The following is a 19,701-nucleotide window of genomic DNA, read 5'->3' as shown; positions in this document are numbered from 1 at the left end:
TCTTCTTCTTTTTTTTTTTTTTTTTTTCTCTGAGTGTATTTATTGAATTTTTTTAAAAAAAAAACTAGAAATCAAGAAGGGAAGCTGGAAAAGTGCTCATTTTTAGTCAAAAAGAGAGAGAAAATAAAAGAGGAAATTGCTGATCACCTACCCCTGGCCCATGGCGTAGAATATCAAACAAAAGAAAACGCAAAAAGATGGGAATTTTTAGATAAAAAATAATTTTCGAAAAAAAGGTGTTTCCTTTCTCACTTTTATTCCTCCTACTCTCCCCACCCCGCTGAAACAGAATGGCTGAGACGACGTTGCTTCAACTACTCAGACTCCACCAGGACGATGACGGCCTAGACGACGTCATTGAAGAAGTAGATTTTTCTCATCATCAAACCCATCCCCACCGCCATCATCTCGATCCCTACTGGTCTTCCGATTTCGATGCCTTCACTTTAGATCCTTCCTCCGATTTCCCACCGTCCGATGTTCTTCCCCGTGGCCGACTCTCCACTCTCCATCGTTCATCATCACTATTGGTTGATTCCCCCAGCGACATCGTGTCGGAGCCCGAATCGGTTGTCACCGGCGCTGATCTTTTCGACCGCGAGAATCAGGTCAATTTCGTTATGGACCTCCTGCACCAACGAGTTGAGCAGTCCCAATTGTCCTCCACAACCTGTGTGGTGATTGACCCGGAGATTTCCGATGCTGACCCGAATTTCGGGATTCATGAAGGAAACGACGGAATGGAGCCGACCCATTTGGATCTTGATCTGAATCTAGGGTTTCTCGGAGAGCCCACTTCGGCAAATGTGGAAAATTCGGGGTTCGTAGCTGAAAATTTTGAGGGTGGGGACCATTTTGTAACCGGGTTGCGAGTCGTGGATATCGGGTCGGAATCGGATTCTGATATAAACCATGACGTTGAGATTGATTTTAGTGCTGACGATGATGATATAAGTGAGGGTGATGATGATCCAAGCCTTAGGCTCTGTTGGGATTCTTTTCAGATAGAGGATCATAGAGAAGTTAATGAGGATTTTGAGTGGGAGGAAGTGGATGAAGGAGTTGATGAGAGAGAGGTTCTGAGCATGTTTCTGGATGATGATGACATGCCGGTGATGGCCCGGGAGGAGAGTGCAGATGTATCTAGGAATTTGGACTGGGAGGTTTTGTTAGATGTGCAGAATTTGGAAGCAATCCCCGAGAATGTGAATGAAGGGTTCAATGAGTTGAATTTTGGCGTAAACGAGCATGATGAGTACAACTACACCGCTGAGTATGAGATGTTGTTTGGGCAATTTGCAGAGAGCGAAAATGCCATAATAGGCAGGCCACCAGCTGCTAAGAACGTTGTAAAGAGTCTTCCTTTAGTGATTTTGTGTGAGGAGGATTTGAAAAAGAATAGCTTGATTTGTGCTGTTTGTAAGGATGAGATGGGAGTTGGTGAGAAGGCAAGGCAGCTGCCTTGTAATCATAGGTATCATGGGGATTGTATTCTTCCATGGCTGGGGATTAGGAATACATGTCCTGTTTGTAGGTATGAGTTGCCTACTGATGATCCAGACTATGAAAGGAGGAAGAGGGACCAAAGAGCTACTTGAGTGAATTGAAGGTATATTGTTTTGTAGTATCTGGGTGACTTTGTTTTTCAGCTGTGTGTTGTGCTTAATATAGATGATACTCTTAGATACACACAAATGGATTATGTAACTTTGAGAAGAGCTGAAAGTTACAGAGTTTCTTCATTCTTTTGATGATGTGAATGTTTTATTGCTGAGCTATTTAGTTGAAAGTATATCAGACGCCACACTTCAAATATGTAGATAATGAATGTGGTTGCTGTATCTGCCTCTGGTGTACTCTGAGGTTGAGTGCAGGATACTGAAATGTGTATATTAGTAATCTTAAACATCATTGACTTTTGGTTTCCTTAAACCTTGTAGCTCTGGATGTTGTTGCGAGACCTGTTTCTCTTGCATTGTCTGATAAGAATTTACTTGAGCTTCAAGGGACTATCTTTTGTATGTAATAATTATGTAACTGCTGCTTTCCAAGAAAACAATGCACTTTGCCATCCACAAAATGTAAGAAATGGAAGAATGGTGAAACACAATTCAGATCCAACATAAAAGGAAATTGACCACATCAGATTTTTATTTGAAGTTGTCTTTTTCTTTATGGTTTGCTTCCTTGTCATCCTAAATTTCTTCCAACCCTACATTAAAGCAGTTAGTCATTGGTATATTTTCCATTGCTAGCTCATAAATAACCATTAAGCAAGTAGCATACTAGTCTTGGCTCTGAGATTGGTTAAATAGCATTGTTTGCAAGTTTGAGTGTAATTTAGCTAGCTTTTGGCCTACAGGATATCTTTATATTGTTTCCACTGCTGTAAAGTCTTTTAAATGTGTTGCCTTTTTTTTTTAAGAGTATTTTAACTGATGCATTATGTTACTCATTTCACATTAGTTTAATAATCAAATTGTTGGAATTTGCAAGCTTGACCAATGGAGCCTCTACTAGTTGGTATATGTAATTCATTTAGGATGTGTTGAAGAGGACAAGAGTCATATCATCCATTTTGAAGCAAAAAGACTAATAGTTAAATTACATTGACTGCTTGAGCCCTGATTCAGTTATCTTACAACACTTTCTGTTGTCAGGCTTACCTGTCATGACTTCCAATCTTATATCAACAAACGCCTGAAATTCACAATTAATCTTCTTATTTGGAAGCAGAAATGAAATATATATCTAGTTCGTGCTTCCTTTTGTCTCTTTATGTGTCTGTCTTTATGTCTGTACATGTAATTTATACCTTGTGGATTTTGAAAAGGGGGGGGGGGGTAGGCTTTTTTGGTTTTAAAAATCCACTATTACTGGTAGGTTTCATCAGCACTTGAGAATGATTATAAACTATATGTGAATGCAATCTAATTGGCTTTTTGGGATATTCCTAACCCCAATTTTCTGTAACACCTGTTTGATCATAGATTTTTTTGTTATTAAAGGGTGATACGGTCGTGGCTCTAGTTCAATTGATGGTGGGCGTCATCATCCAATCGCCAGTTCCTAGTTTTTATTTGATTTTTTTTTATAAATGAGCGTGTAGAGAAATAATAGCTGGGAAAAGTTTCTATTGAGATTGATTACAGAGTATATGACATTGTACTGCAGGCACGAGTGCCTGAACCACATTTTTACAATCTCTATAACTATCAATTTGCTTTTATAAAGGATTTTAAAGGCATTAAGAGTTCTAGATTCTGAATGCTTATTTCTGTAGTCCTGAAATAAATTTGAAGTTGTGTTTGACACTCATCAGTCCTCAACAGTGAAAGTATTATTTTTGCTGTGTTTTGTGTTAACTATTCCCTTGTTGGTGCCTTAAGCTATTCCACTTCATTTTGCTTTGTGCTGTGATTGAGTTCTGGATCTGTTAGATTTCCTAGGTGATGGATGCTTGGAGATGGCATCATATAGTTGCTGGGGGAAATTGACCTTAGATCTACTGATGCTGCATCAATTCTTGTGGCTTCACAACACAACCAAGTTCGTTTACTGAAAGCCCCCCCAAAGGGATCAGCTGACCCAGAAACTTTTAGTTGAGAGCTCTGAATTGAACATTCCTGATGTGTGTTTGCGTATTTAACTTGTGCTGGAGTCAAGGACTCGATTGGACCTGGAGAAGATGGCTTAAAAAGAAGTTAGGGGATATTACCAAGGATTTGTTTTTCTTCTATAGAGGTGTACTTTCAAAATACTGCATGACATGATTTTTGCAGGGAGCCTTTCCACTGGGGAAGAGTTACATAGAAATGTTGGATGTAATCAATACCCCATCTGAGTAAAAGAGATTTGGGTTTAGGGTACAGGTCAAAGGCATAGAAAGTGAGGATTATTACGTAGTGGCTACATGATACAATGTATTTGTAATTTTGGATGAAATTCTAGCTGTCAATCTTTTACTTGCACCATTTCCCCTGCGCTGTGGTATCACACATATTGGGTTGACTACCTTCTTCTTGCCCCTCTAATATCTGATGAGCCTTGCATTTTCCTTTTTCTGTAGCACTTCTGGTTACCTTTACTGGTTGATTAATGCTTTTGAGCATTTTGGGAATTTCTGGCTTTGCTCATGCCTTCATGGATGACGATCTCTGGATGGCCGGTATGAGCTGGAAATCTCAGCCAAGAACAGTAGAGGACACTAATTTTTGAGTAGTTTTCTTCGTGCTAAATATGGCTTTACTTGTGATACGCTCAAGTAAGAAAGACGTTCCAGGTTCAAAGCCCGTTTCCATTTCTACATTCCTGCCTAAAATTCCATCCTCACCAAATTCAAATTGTCTCCCCTGCTAACTAGATCTACATGCTTCACGGCTGAGCCGATTACGAAGAAACACCTTGAAAGCATTTGAGCATACTACCTGCACAGAACTAGAGTCAAATGTCGATTACCTCGTAATCTGAATTTCTGAAATGATCATATTTACATGGAAGATGCTTCATGAGCTCGAAGGGATCTACCAACTGCACCTGGAGAATGCCCAACTATGTTATATTTGATCTCTAAAAGAACTTGAGGACCTCACCATTTGAGAGATCAGAAAATGGGCCACACCAGCACGACACCATCCATCCATGTCGTTCTCTCAAAATTGTCTCCCCTGCTAATTCAGAATTAAGTTTATAGTTTCTACTACAAGAAAATCTGCTATTTCCTCAGATGTTGTAGAGCCTAACGCCTGGTTGCTCGCCATGCATCATGCGTACAAGGTGCACGGTCCATAAGCTCAAAGCCACAAACATTTTCATGCTCGTTGACAAAAGCATAGGTTAATAGTTGTAATAAGTTCTGATTGTATGGACTACTTGACACAGGGAAAGCTAAACTTTAAGTTTGTCATTTCATTTCAAAAAGGACATAATTCCATGGATTTATTTTAAGTTTCTAGCATAATAACATAAGTTCTACTTTTTTGATAAAAGGTTTGATTCCATGGTACCCTCTATGATGCAAGAATTACATCAGTTCTTCTTCCCAGAGTGCTTCCCATTCGAAGCATCAGCTGATGTTTCCTCTTCAGACTTTGCCACACTGTTCAGCAGTTCATGGAAGCTTGCAGGATCTGCATAGGATTGATGTGGAGGCAACCTATGCAAAGATGGGTACATAGATTAGACAAAGAAAGCAAAGAAACTTCCGACAGCTATACCTGAATTTTCCTTACCTGCTTGCCTTCACAGTCTGTCCATCTGTATTCACTTTCACATCATAAATATTGCCTGCAAAATGTGCTAGTAATCTCAATTGGGATACCGAATAATGACATTCTCCAGACATATGATACAAATTAAGTGGTAGGGGCATTGAAGATCCACACCAGAAACTTTCCAGTTAGCTATTCTGCATGCATTCTAACAAAATACTGAAAGAACTCTCTCTTATTGTGCCAAAACAAGCATAAATCCAATCATAACTGCTCTAAGTATGACTACCCAACAGATCCTAAGGTTGGTTTACATGCTTCATATTGTTTCATTCCTTGAAACTCTTCAGAAATATTGAAGATAACTGTTTTTTCCTTTTCAACTGAGTTCAACTAGATGTATTGAGAGAATGCAGTACGGCTGCATGAAATCATCAAGTCTCCAGCATCAAGTAGAGAAAGGATGCTAACCTTTAAACAAACTATCTCAGAATAACATAAAGCTTCATACTCGTTCAGGTCAAAAGAAAACTAACTAAACAATTTCAGCTTGCAAAGTACATGGGGTACACGAAGAGAATGAATCTCAGAACACTGCAATTAACTATGACAAGAACTACCGCCCTTATTACATATGCAAGTATGAAGCAATAGCAATAGACAAAATGCTACTAGGATTTTAAGGATTTAAGTAGGAGAAATAGGACTTCTACACACATAAAATCAATTGCTACTCTAACTAAAGATCTGAGGCAAAATGCTGGATCCTAGCAAAGCATTTCATGTAACTACACTTACCCCCATACAGGGTCTTGTCAGAGAAGTACTTAGCCGTCACATAGCTAGTCATCTGCGTTACATAATTTTCATACTTTTTCTTGTCCTCCTGGTTATCCATATCCCTACAGATCAAGAACATTGTCGACATTGACATCACCTCCAATAAATGTTTCAGCAGAATGAACTTTTACGAGATCAATCATTTAAGATACATTAAGCATAAATTTCAAACAAACTGGGAGAAGTAAGATGAAATCCTTGTAGCAATCAACAGGAGATGATAAGAAGAATAAAATCCTTGGAAACTAGGTTGCCAGCTGAAGGAAGCAGCTTGTGATACTTTTTGCCCAATGCTTATATTTGATTCATAAACAGAAATACCATAGCCATGACTTGATTTAGCTGGGGAAAACAAGCAAGTGACATAAGGTAGTGTGTTGACAATGAGCTCATTCATCACAAAAACCAAGTCATGTGACACAGACGGGAAGCTCATTCATAAATTATTGAGAATTGTCATTTCCTTTCCTGTGCATAGCAATCGGCAAAATAACAAGGGTCAAAAGATGAACTTCACAAATCTCCCATCATTAATGATATCATCTCCAGATCACCCCAAGGCAGTATTTTGGATCTCTTCTTCATTTTCAAAACAGTCAACAGAGATCGGGATGATAATGCAAATAAACAAAGAAAGATAATCTTCTCTAGTTTAACATCTATCTACATCGTAGCAGACCACTTTTTTGCAATTGCCATTTATGCCACAAAAACATTCAGGTTTCAGAGAAGCTTCAACAGCAAAATATAGATATCTCCACAAAAAACTTTTACAAAATTCAGTGAAACAAAAAAGATGAGCATTGGAAGCACATGCGTTGACCTTGGTAAATCTAATAGACAAATGGTTGTAAAAGTATATTATTCAGAAATTTTAGGTTAAAAGATATTTTGAATTGCTGATGGCCTGCACCAAATAGATACAGATATTACTGTACATAAGCTAAACCAGTTACATATATAAAAAAATACAAAATAATAATTATTAGATGCAGGAGAGAATTCTTTACTTGACAAAGGTTTCGATACGAGAAGGGGCTGCCGCCGCACAAGAAAATTAGGGCTAGATGAGTACAAAGTAGTTTTGCAAATGCAGTAGTGGCCTATTAAAACTCATGGGCAGAATTGTCATATTCTGCCTACCATGAAGGCAATAAAGTAAATGCATGACCATAAAGATTTATAAAAAAACAAATGAAAGATTGAGTAGGCTCAACAAAGCATACATTGACTCTCAGCCTTTGATTTCTTAAAGAAAGTTGTCTCCGTCATTTCCCTAATTCTTATGCTGCGTCACACAAAGAACCTTGGCAGTAAATTAAAATATTCTTGGAAATCTTGATTGTGTAGTTAGTTTTCTTATACTTGCTTATTGTTCACCATGTGCTATAATATAATTCACAATCTTCAATATTTTAGCATTAACACAACATTTTTGTAAATGACTGGCTTCAATTCTGTAACTGCAATAGCTAATAAACAATCAACAATTCTAAGTGGTTACATGCAATTTGTGGTTTTCTTCAATGTAGCCAGTGACTCAATGCAGAGCTAAAAGCTTTAGAACTTGTGTACTTTGATGCTTTAGAGATGTACAGTAAAGAAATGAAAAGAGGAAATGAGAAAATCAATGACATATAAGAGAAAAACCATGCATAATAGAGAAGAATCATTCATGTTGCCCTATATCTATGACTGGCAACAAAGATAACCTTGATTCCCTAACACACTTGTGATCCAATAAAAATTCATAGTCACACACCGACAATATTGTTGGACCACCCCTCCTCCCAATCTAGTGGATGCACTCCGATTTCCAGAACACCACCTGTCTTTACAGTGATACGAAGTTATTCTGACAGATTTTACTTCAAACAGCACATCTAGGTTAGTGCTAAATGATGTATACAGAAGTTATCATTTTAAGTATATGAACTTCAACTTCCACAGACAATCGAGATAAAAGTCAAACATGACATCGAAACCATAAAGATATTTTAAGTTCAATTTAGTGAAAGAGAACTTACACATAAAAAATTGAGCACCTGATTAAGATTTGACATGTTTCCATACCAGACATTTTACATGGGAAGTCTCTACTTACAATATGCGTTCTTCTGTCAACATTCACATTAATATCACATGCATTTCAACGGTATACTGACAGGGGTCAGATTTAGTTTCCTCAAAACTGACATAGCGGTTTTCAAGTGCACAACAGTCCTAGCACCCCATTCAATTTAATTAGTAAAAATGTGCTAGTTCACAATTTTCTTTTCAATAAACAACTCCTTGAAAGCAAAAGTCATTTAGTTTTTGAAATATCTATTGCCATGTTATTAAATACCAAAACTATAAACATGACATAGATCTCAAAATGCAAAATATGCCATAGAGAAATTTGGGGAAGTTCTAAAAGGTAGTTTCTTTCAATGTATTGTTTTACACATGTTACAATTTTTTTTCTGTAAGTAGTCTTGAAACCACTCTGTCCCCCCCCCCCCCCCACACACACACACACAAAATCCCTCTCTCACTTCATTCAGAATGAAGCCATAAGCATTCTAAGAATATCAAAAGACAAAGAAAACAGGGAGAAGATGTAAAACTGGAAATAAAGCAAGATGGTCTTTGTACGTGTAAGTAATATAGCAAGTTTACATCATATGCTCCATATTGAATTTTACTTAAGCATGCAATTTGATCACTGAAATCATCAATAAACCATTCTATCCCATGACATAGAGCAATTAACATAAAAAGATTATATCATGTATGCATTATATAATTTTGCATATCAAGCATCCAATTTAGCAAAGTTAATGATCATTAAGGATTCTACTCTATCTGAATAGTACACCACAGGAGCTCAGATAATCAAAACTTAGCAAGCGGAAACACATGTATGATTTAGAAATATTTAATGAATCATATGGAAACTAAATCACATAAAAGACCATAATTTATGAAACATACATACTACAACACATGCAGACCCAAAAACCTACAAAGGATAAGCTTTTATTAATTCCACGTGTAAAATCAGATGGCAATATAAATTAAACTAACAAAAATTCTATCTCTTAAGACTTACTTAGATGGTTCTTCTTTCTTTGGCTCCAGGAGTGCACCATTTTCACTTGACACGTCCTGCCAAAAGTTAATTCAGAGAAAAGCAAGAAAATATTGAAAAAAAAAAGAAGTAAAAAAAAGTAGTGGCGAATGTTGGAAATAAGAAAGAATAAAAACCTGTTCTTCTTTGTTCGGGGGCAGAGACGGAGATGAAGCAGACTCAGAATGAAGCCCGGAATTTGATGCTGAAGTTGAAGCCATTGTAGCCTTTGTTTGATTACTGATGTCTTTTTCTCCGAGTGTCGGGTTTTTGCAAAGGAGGAGTGGGCTTGAGCCCCGGGGGTGGGGCTTTGGTTTGGATGTCTTAAATACTGACAAGTTTTCCAGATTAGTAACGGCAGCAGATAAATAGAGTTTGGAGTTTGGACAACGAATTGGACGGGTGAGAAGGTTACTGGGATTTTTTTTCCAAAATGTCTAAAGGGAAATTTCGGACACGTTCCTGCACTATCAGAGAGACTCAAGTAGCTGCCAATCTGCCACCGGTTATAGGCGGAAGGGGTGCTGGTAGTGGTGCTGGTGGTGGTGCTGGTGGTGCTGGTGGTGAAGGAGGCGGCGCCACCATATTGGTATGTAGAGATGTTGTGGCAGACGGTTGGAGTTGGAATCTATGAAATGGAAGTGAATCTAAAGTTGTGAAAAATTTAATAATTTGTTGCGGCGCAAGTTAGAATTAGTCATGCTCATTAAGAAAACTGAGAACTTATTTCATTGATTGATTGAGATATTGCTATTTGCTAGTGGACGGGCACCACAGAGATCTAATTGCTCTAGTCAATTTACAATCTAAAATACTTTAAAAAGAATTTAAAAAAATTAGAAACCAAATCATTTCTTCTTTTTTTTTTTGGATAAAATAAAAATTTGAATAAGAGGATAGACCGCTTTCATGATCTCTCGTAAAAAAGTGATCCATCGTTACCAACTGAATTAACTTATATCGATAAAAACTAAAATAATAGATACTAACACAATAATTATGTATTGTTCACTTTAAATTCTAGTGCATGCTTGGAAAGTCGCTCAATTAAATTTGATGGATAACAAATGTAAGGATTTGGAAGATGATAATGGATGCAAATATTAAGAACTTGGTGGATAACGAGTATCAGCTTCATTTGATTTACTCTAGCACATTTTAGAGACTTTTAATATAAATATTTAGAAATATCACCTCTATACTGTTTCATTATTTTCTTTCTCTTATATACACATACATGCACATTTTTCTTTTTCTCCAAATGCGCAAATAAAGCTAATTTTTTTAAAATAAAAATATAATATTTGTGCGATATTTCAATTCAATATTATTATCCAATTAGTTATCAAATACATATAATTTAAACAATTCAACAACTTAATGCTTTCAACACTTAATTTTCAAAATTTAGAATTCAGATTTTAGACTATAACATTCTGTAACGCATAAATTTGCAATTAATGCGGGATTTCCCATTGAAAAGTCAACCCCTTTTGGGCCTTTCAAAATCCGGGTTAAACCAACCAAAACAAACAAGTACAGAACCAAGATAGTTTCCTATAGGATTGGCCCATTTAATGGATTTAACCATGAATGGCATTCGAAGAATCGCAGTTTTGGCATTCTTAGAATCGCAGTTTTGGCATTCTTTCCTCGTTTTGTCCTCGCTCGAGATCATTAGATAGGAAGGATTCCTCTTCAGCAGCTTCAAGAATGATGATCCATACGAACTTGGTAGGAATATTGTTCCAAGCAATTCATCTGCCTAAGTCAGTCCAAACTTTTCCTGTGACACTTCTTCTACAGTTGATCAAAGGAAAAAGCAGTTTCTGCATGTAAATTTCTGCTAACCAGTTTTAACACTTCCCCTCCCTGATCTCTTTCAAAAGACCCTAAACTTTCACATGTCAGATGATAATGTGCTTTAATAAATTGATAATCATACACTTGCATGATTTTCAATGCCTTCAGAGCATGTTTTGCAGCTTTAAAATCCATTACCCCATAGATCAGTAGAAGGATTAACAGTCCCTGAATATTGAAACGGTCAAAATGCTAGTTATCACTCAGAACTATCTCCCCACAAGCAACTTTGAGATACCAACTTGATGGAAATGAGGCAGTTATCACAAGTCTTACAGAAGCATAAGTCAGTCCAAAATGGTACAACTTCCCTAGAGTTTTCTCCATTCAATTGACTTATGAGACAACTAGATGGCATTCTTGCAGACCCTGAAAGCAACAACTTTAGGCGTCCTCAACAAGCCAAAAGAATAAAGTGATATCTTTTATTGCTTTAGCAGATCTATCTTTGCTCATGAAGCACTAAAACCCAGGTTAGGGAAATATCAGGTATCAGTTATTTTCTACTCTAATGTCTTCCACATAAGCCTAATCTCTTCTGAGTCAGGAAGCATTTCGTCACCAACAATGAAGCTATAAGTTTTCCCTCCAACTTCAGTCCAACTACAACCTACATCCTTCTGTAGTCCCATCTCTTTCATTATACCCCTGACCCTTCTCACATCATCCCACTTCCCAAAACCAGCAAAGAAGTTAGAGACTAGAATATAACTTTCAGCTCTGCTTGGCTCCAGTTCTAACAATTTCTCAGCAAATTCATTTCCCAAATCCAACTCACGGTGATTTCTACAGGAACTAAGCAATGAGCTCCAAATTCTGGCATCAGGTTTAATAGGCATACTAGCAATTAGCTCTAAAGCATCAACAAATCGTCCTGCACGACCGAGCATGTCAATTACACATGCATAATGCTCCAACTTAGGCTCTATCTTCTGAAAAGCATGCATTTCGGTTAAATAACTAAGTCCCTGTTCAATCAGTCCAGCATGCTTACATGCAATTAGGATATTAGAAAATGTACAGAGGTTGGGCTTCAAGCCAAGCTTTTTCAGTTTCTGGAATAGCATATGAGCCTCCTTTCCATATCCATGAATTGCATAGCCAGAAATCATAGCTGTACATAATGCAGTGTCTTTATCCTGTACGTGATCAAAAACTGTTTGGGATAATTCTATTGACCCACTTTTGGCATACATGTCGATTAAGGAACAATTAACCAAACTATCCTTCATTAAGTCAACCTTCAGAGCAAAGCAATGAGCTTCTTTCCCAAGATGCAAAGCTGACAACCGTGAAATAGCACCTAGGACACCTACTATAGTAATTTCTTTAGGTTGGATACCATCAGATACCATTTCACGAAAGATATCCAAAGCTGCACAAGGCAGTCTATACTGCAAGTACCCTGCAATCATTGCATTCCAAGACACTAACCCTCTTGTCTCCATGCTGTCAAATAGAACTTGTGCATGTGCTGGAATATCACAACTAAAGTAAAGTGAAAGCAGTGAAGTACTGATAAACGAATCAATTTCTAACCCCTTTCTAAGAACAAAACCGTGAATTTCTTTAGCATACCATAGTGATTTCAAATGATTACAAGCTAAAAGAAGGCTACCAATGCTAACCAAGTCAGGGTCAATTCCTGAACGTGCCATTTCAAGATACTTTTCTAATGCTTTGGATGGATTCCCATTCTGTACACATCCACCTACAAGTGCATTCCAGGAGCTCACTGCTTTCCTCTCCAATTTATCAAACAGACACTCGGCCGTACTTAATAAAGCACATCTAGCATATGCTGTAATAAAAGCGTTCGCTAACAATTCATCTTTTTCAAACCCATGTCTAATAGAATACCCTTGCAGTTCCTTCAAATACAATAGCTCTGAAGCCTCCTGACAACAAGGCAATACGTTCAACACTGTTAGTTCATTAGCCTTGAACTTATCCCTTTCCATTTGCATCTTCCTCACAAGGTCAAATGTTCCATCAATAAGTCCTTTTCTAGAATACCCCCCAATCATTGAATTCCAAGATACTACATTCTTGCTATCATTCAAGTCAAAAGTAACTCGGGCTTTCTCCAAAAGCCCACATTTTGAATACATGTCAATTAGTGCATTGCTCACCATTACATCCCCACTCATCCCAAATTTCACCACTAAACCATGAACAGCCTTTCCCATCACGGAATCCCCTTCCCCTGCGCAAGCAGGCAAAATAGTCACCATTGTAGCTGAATCAGGAACCAATCCATCCAAACCCATTAACAATTCTCTAAAAAAATTAAAACTTTCTTGAAAACACCTATTTTCGGACAGAACGGAAAGCATAGAATTCCAAGAAACCAAGTTCTTCTCAGGCATAAACTCAAACATCTTGTCGGCATTCTCAAGAATCCCAAACCTCCCATACATAGCAATCAATGCATTCCCCACAAACACATCAGAAGCCAAACCCATCTTCACTACCATCCCATGAACAGCCATTCCCAAATCCACATCCAAAATCCCTCCACAAGCCTTTATAACACAAGGAAACGTAAAATTATCCGGCATATATTCTGTTATTGAGATCATTTCATCAAAAAGATACAACGCATCATAGTAAGACTCATTTCTTGTATACCCACTCAAAAGCGCATTCCATTGGTACAGATTTTTCCCCCGTATTTGATCAAAAACAGAGCGGGAATCTGAGGGAGAACCACACATTGCATACATTGTAATGACCCTAGTATTTAGTACAGGATTATTTCTCAAATGGATCGACTCCCGAATTAATTCATGGACTTTTCTTCCTATTTCAATGTTTTTGTCAACTCCACAGGCCTGTAAGAGTATTCCCAAGGCTAAAGCTTTTTGGGTTGGATCAAGAAAGCTATTATGCGGATTTTCTTGAATCAAATTCAAGGCTTTGATGAGAGTTTTTGATTCGCAAAGTTCAGTTATTTCTTCAAGAGGAGAATTACGACGACCACTTCTGTTCTCAACTGGGGTGGAAATCGATTGAACTGAATGATTGCTGATGGGATTGCGAATGGGGAGGTGATGATGATGATGATGATTATGGTGGTGGAGATGATGGCTTGAAAATAACGGGAGCACCAAAGCCATGACCTAGGAGGTGCAGTGGTTGCCTCGGTTTGTTAGCTCGGGAGACCTTTTACCAACTCCTCTATCCTCCTCGTTATCTGTTCAAGTGGGCGGTGAGTTCAAGAATGACAGTTATTTTCGTTATTTCTGACGTTGCTCTCTGACAAGTGAGATCATCGTAGAGTTCCCCAAAAAAAAAAAAAAGAAAATAATAGAGACTTTGTATACTTTTTTTTTTCCTACACATTTTGCAAGTAAGAATTATAGACTTGGTAAATTATAGAGGTGAATATATATACATTAAGAAAGTGCTGGGAGATCTTGGATTTGAGTCTCATTAATCGAGCGTTTGATCTTGGATTGAGAGATTTGATGAAAGATTTAAAATTCATCCAAATTGCTCTAGTTGTTTGAATTGTCTAATAGGGATTTAGATTTGTAATATACCACTCATTAAGATATATAGTTTAAATACAAGAATAATTGATAGTTTACAATTTAACTACCTTCTAAACAATATAAACAACTAGTGGAATTTCAGAGGATTTTAAATTCTTCGTCAAATTTTTAAATCCAAACGCAATCCATAGTATTTACCTGGCCCATTTTTGTTGATTAATTGTAATATATTGAGTTGCAATCTCTTAATATTTTTAATTTTTATACCTAATTTTTAAAAAAAATTACGCTAAAGCACCAGTAGTGGACCTCTTGTCTAAACTTTTTCAATTTGTCCAAATGCTAAAGCCATGCTTGGATTGCTTGTTTCGGTCGGAAAATATTGTCGTTTTCCGTGATCACATTTCCCTATCACCTTTTTCCCTCACATATATCAAATCGCTACAGTATTTTTTCCATGAAAAATGATGAAAAATGCAATCCAAACACAACCTAAAATTCCGCTCGCTTTATCAGCCAGGTGGAGTTTCCACCGGATCTTTGTAAACGTTCTGTGCTCTCCATCAAAAGCACCAAAAGCCAGATATTCTGGACGATTGGGAAAACTTTAATTAAGTAGTACTTCAAAGTATCACTATAAGAGGTATATATGGTCAGTTCAAAAACATATATATGGTCAGTTCTAACTTTGCAACCATTTGTTCGGTGACAGATACATGCAATGTCATTGGAGGAAACACACAATGCAGCTAAAATACTACATCAGAATTGCACATTTAACATAGCAATCTTGATAACCATAAAAGTTTATGACAAAGTAATAAACTGAACTGAGCTCGATATCATTCTAGCGCAAGAAACATGGATCGAATAATTGGAATCTTGTGAGACGATGAAAACAAGAAGAACTATATATATGCCATGAATTCCTAATAATCCGAATGTGTTAGGGATTAAATTGCTTCCATCACAAGTTACGCAGTAGATATGATGCACAGATAAGTCAGAAACACCTCTGCCTACCCTCTTGTTGTCTATTTAAAAATCTTTGTTTCTTTTTCTTAGGGATAAGGACTAATGTTGTCGGTTAGTTCTATGTTGGTTGTTTTACATGGCTCACCTTCCTGATGAGGATAATTTGCTAAAAGGTTTCTTGGTCTTGTAACATATTAATCCTAGTTAAGCAATCATGTCGACGAATCATAAGTGGAATCATCTTTGTTAAGTAAGATGACATGTACAAAGCGGACATCAACCAAGATGCTTAGTGATTGGAAACCCTTCATTGTTGCTCTGAGCGAAGTAAATGGAACCTTGTGAAAACTCATAAAGTCACAAATTCTCTATCTTATATTAAAGGGCATATCCTGTATTTTGGTATTTCGATTAAAGAATTTCAATATTCAACTGTGACAAATTTTCTATCGTTTCTTTTGTCTCATTTGCTAAAGACAACTGGATCGGTTAAATCCATGTTGATGCTTGTTAGATTCACAACTACACTTGTATATGCCTGGCTTCCCTTCTATCTCTAATGGATAGGCATCAATTTTGTTGATGATGAAGATTATTTAGACAAAACTGAAAACTTCTGCCTGAATCTTGAAGAATGAAACTTAATTGCTTAAGCCTTAATTTGTTGAATCCATAATAACGTTAAATTGTTTGATAACTAATTGAATGTGAGGACTAATTTGAAATATTTTTTCACAGTGTATTATATAGCTTAATAGTAATGTTATGCTTTATTTTTGCTGTATATTACTTTTGTAAATATTATTTTTTTACTACTAATAATCTACATGCTAATATGAAAAGTATGTTTGTGTGAGAAAGAATATATTTTTATGTGTGAAAATGTGTGTTTGGGAGAAGAAAAATGTATATTTTATGTGTTTGACAAAGAAATTATGTCAAAGAGAAGAAATTATGTAGGTGTGTGGGAGACGGTGTGTGCGCGTGCACGCGAAAGTGGTGTGTGTATGAGAGAGGACAATGTGTATTTTCAATAGTATTAACATTATTGTACTAGTTCAATAGTTCAACAAATTATACGATACAACTTTTACTTACAATTTTATATACAATTTATTAAGTAGTTTTACTTAGATGTAAGCAAATGTGGTTATCGAACCACTAGCCCCCCCCCCCCCCCCCCCCCCCCCCCCCCCCCCCCCCCCCCCGAGGAGGAGAGGGGGGAGCAAATCTAGTTATCAAACATACCCTTAATTAATCTTAAAAAATTACTTAATATATTAACTTTAAGTATTTGAATGGGTTTATCAATCATCGCTTTAGTCTTAAAAATTTTGTTTAGTTAACTAAGCACGTGCAAGAAATTAAGTGGGAATTCATCCTATTTAATAAACAAATCCACCCAATGAGAGATTTAATTGATTTGACAAAGTACAAACTACAAAATGGACAAAAACAAAAACAAAAACTTTATAGATGGGGCAATAACAACTTGGAATGTTGGATAACACCAGGTACATATACTCCACGGTTACAACCGGAGATCAAATTTTATTTGCTGATTCATCATCAACTCAAATTCGGATATCCAACACCCTTTATTTTATTCTATTAAACCAAAGCACAATTTGGATATATATCCAACACTCTTTATTTTATTCTATTAAACCAAGCAGTAAAAGCAGCTTCAGCCCTTCATTCAAGAGATTCTCATGGCAAAATATACTGGAAGATCTTCCTCGGAAAAGTCCGGAATATACTCAGTACATAGATCAAGGAAGCATGCTGGGAACATTATTACATAGTACTATGTAATATAATGAGTTCCTTGCATGCTTGAAGTGCTAGTGAGGGTTGCATAATTTGCATATGATTATGGCGAGCAAGGACAGTGCATAAATGGCCCAAGAAATGATCTTCAGCCATGGAGGAAATGCTGTAGTCACGGCTAGGAAGAAAGCCGTGGCAGCAAAGAAAATCCCAATTTTTTCCAATGCTTCAGAAAGCATCCGACTGTTGGGATTTGTGAATTTTGCCATAAAAAGGGAGACAAAAGCGAGTAGAATTGCGAAGGATAGTATATGGAAACATGGAGGAAGATTTGAGCTAGTTTGGGTTGATTGAAGAGCAATATCAACTGCTGATGTTAAACAAAAAGCAATTAATAGCATAGTCCAGTCTAGATCCCGTGGCACATTTTGATGAGCTGCTTCACGCACGACCTGATCAGGAATGGCGAGTGGCCTATGATTTTGAGGCACAGGCGGAGGAGGAGGAGGAGGAGGATGACGATTGAGCCATGGAAGGAAAGGCTCCAGTATTTTGTTGAAGAAATGCAAAAGCACCTCAACTATTTTCTTGAAGAAGAGAACAAGGTCCATAGTTGATGAGAGATTACGGACTAATCAGCCATACACTGATTGCTTATATAGAAAGCAAGAGAAGCCTAGTCTTTGCCCCGGCAATAGCTAACATCCAAATTTATAACTGTAAAAGGCACAAATTCCTTGGATTTATCAAGGGTCGAATGAAATCACAATGCAGAACAGAAAAATAAATTTTAAAAAAAATGTGAGATTACAATGTAAAAAGCATAACCGGCAGAATAAAAGAACCGCAAGAAAATAAAATATTAAATTAGTGGTTTAGTTCGCAAAAGTATCATCTCAAAGCTTGGTAAAAATGGGCAGACTTAGTCTTGACTGGATCTTAACCCTATATATATAAAGGACAACAAAAGTAATCTTGTTTCTTCCATGTTTTTGGTGCCAACGAGTCAAAGAACAAAGGCAATATACCCTGTGCCTGTGGAGGGGATTAACATAGTATTGCCTCTGGTACTGTTTCATTAGATAATGTACTTCGCTTATTGTACTTACCTAGAAATAAGCCAAAAACTAGATAAACACACCAAAGCAACCTACTCTACCGGCTCAAGTACTTGGAACAACCTTGAACTTTTAGTCCATATTGTCAGTTCCTAAGCTTCATATTTTATCTATTTTAGAACGATAAAGCCATTCACAAGACGATTTTCTGGTGATTTCTAGGATAATTAACTTTGTGGAACTAGCAATTACATTGATAATTTGACAAGTTGTATTGGTCAGTACGTAGGAGAAATATTTGGAAGCCAAAACATGTTTATAAAATAACGATTAAATGTCTGTATATAGTTACTAACTATAGTTACTATGGGGTGCGGTGCATGAGGACAGAAAGAGACGAGACAAAAAAAAAACTATTCATGTCATTCCCGAACTATATAGAGAGAAAGAATAAGAAGATATGATCCCAGCTACTCCAGAATATTCACGATGGATTATTCCACCATTAATATCGTGGCATGTGCAAAATTGAGGATTACTTAAATTTCCTTTGTGATGCCTGATGTTTTGTTGCAAAATTGGGAACAAAGCCCTTTATTCCCTTTATCAAAAATTGGGAGTATTTTTTGGTCTGCCTTCTCTGGTGCCATCGAGTCAAACAATAAGGAAAATCTGACGTCTCTAAAGAGACTATCTATCTGATATATACTTCCTCTGATTTTCTTTATTACATCCTTTTCAAAATGTCACGAACCAACTGGACTGGAATTTGTTTCTGCTAGATTTATATTGTATTATATTATACCATGTCCATTTCAGATCCTATTAGTCAAAAATAGTGGCAGGAGAACTTTAAACTAATCCGTGTACATTAAATTCTAAGTAAAAATTGACCCCACAAAAGAAGAAAACAAAAGATTGAGGGTTCTTTAACCTGAGTTTAAGGTTCTCAGCCGCATCTCCTGTCACCAATTGGTTGGATGGTGTTGGTTTGTGGGTTCCGTTTAGATTAGTCTCTGAATCAATTTAGCGATGACTTTCTGAGCGTTCTAATCTAATTGTGTGTGTGTGTGTTTCTTCTATCTATGAAAAAAACAAAAAGAAGAAAAAAATAAAAAAGTCAATCAACAAAGTGAATTGCATGTGTAACCAATTGACTGTTAACATTATTGTTTTGAAATCTCAAATGCAAATTGGAAGAAGAAAAATTTTGGAAAATGACCAGTTCCAAAAAGATTACGGAAGGAATCTATTTTAATTAAGACGACTGCAGCAAAGCAACTTTATTATTGTGGAGCTGCACTCTGACACTCTACAAACCCCTTCATTAAACCTAGGAATTTATATCCCAAATAGAAATAGTTAGCAGAGTCTAA

At 36.8% G+C, this 19,701-nt stretch overlaps 3 protein-coding genes across 5 annotated transcripts; 1 reads left to right on the top strand and 2 right to left on the bottom strand.

Moving 5' to 3' along the window:
- Nucleotides 1–138: 138 nt before the first annotated feature.
- LOC113739735 (uncharacterized) lies at nucleotides 139–4,014 on the top strand. Of its 3 annotated transcripts, none has more exons than XM_027267047.2 (2): nucleotides 139–1,609; nucleotides 3,441–4,014. In XM_027267047.2, the coding sequence occupies exon 1, from the start codon at nucleotides 291–293 to the stop codon at nucleotides 1,596–1,598; it is 1,308 nt and encodes a 435-aa protein (XP_027122848.1). In that variant the 5' UTR covers nucleotides 139–290; the 3' UTR covers nucleotides 1,599–1,609; nucleotides 3,441–4,014. The 3 variants fall into 3 exon arrangements, with proteins under 3 accessions (XP_027122848.1, XP_027122849.1, XP_071901878.1); XM_027267048.2 differs by having other exon boundaries at nucleotides 159–1,609; nucleotides 3,450–4,014; XM_072045777.1 differs by lacking the exon at nucleotides 3,441–4,014 and adding an exon at nucleotides 3,009–3,314 and having other exon boundaries at nucleotides 159–1,609.
- Nucleotides 4,015–4,884: 870 nt separating this feature from the next.
- Nucleotides 4,885–9,986, bottom strand: LOC113739736 (uncharacterized). Its single transcript, XM_027267049.2, has 5 exons — nucleotides 9,300–9,986; nucleotides 9,145–9,200; nucleotides 6,009–6,112; nucleotides 5,232–5,286; nucleotides 4,885–5,155 (listed from the first exon to the last, which is right to left on the bottom strand). The coding sequence occupies exons 1-5, from the start codon at nucleotides 9,381–9,383 to the stop codon at nucleotides 5,029–5,031; spliced, it is 426 nt and encodes a 141-aa protein (XP_027122850.1). The 5' UTR covers nucleotides 9,384–9,986; the 3' UTR covers nucleotides 4,885–5,028.
- A 535-nt stretch (nucleotides 9,987–10,521) lies between these two features.
- Nucleotides 10,522–14,222, bottom strand: LOC113739471 (pentatricopeptide repeat-containing protein At1g18485-like). The gene has a single exon (XM_027266691.2). It carries the CDS (start codon nucleotides 14,142–14,144, stop codon nucleotides 11,529–11,531), a length of 2,616 nt encoding a protein of 871 aa, XP_027122492.2. The 5' UTR covers nucleotides 14,145–14,222; the 3' UTR covers nucleotides 10,522–11,528.
- Between the last annotated feature and the right edge of the window lie 5,479 nt (nucleotides 14,223–19,701).

Source organism: Coffea arabica, chromosome 4c (genome assembly GCF_036785885.1).
Source record: "Coffea arabica cultivar ET-39 chromosome 4c, Coffea Arabica ET-39 HiFi, whole genome shotgun sequence".
NCBI lineage: Eukaryota > Viridiplantae > Streptophyta > Magnoliopsida > Gentianales > Rubiaceae > Coffea > Coffea arabica.
Note: the sequence above shows the minus strand (reverse complement) of the source record. Positions and strands in the feature narration are given on the sequence as shown.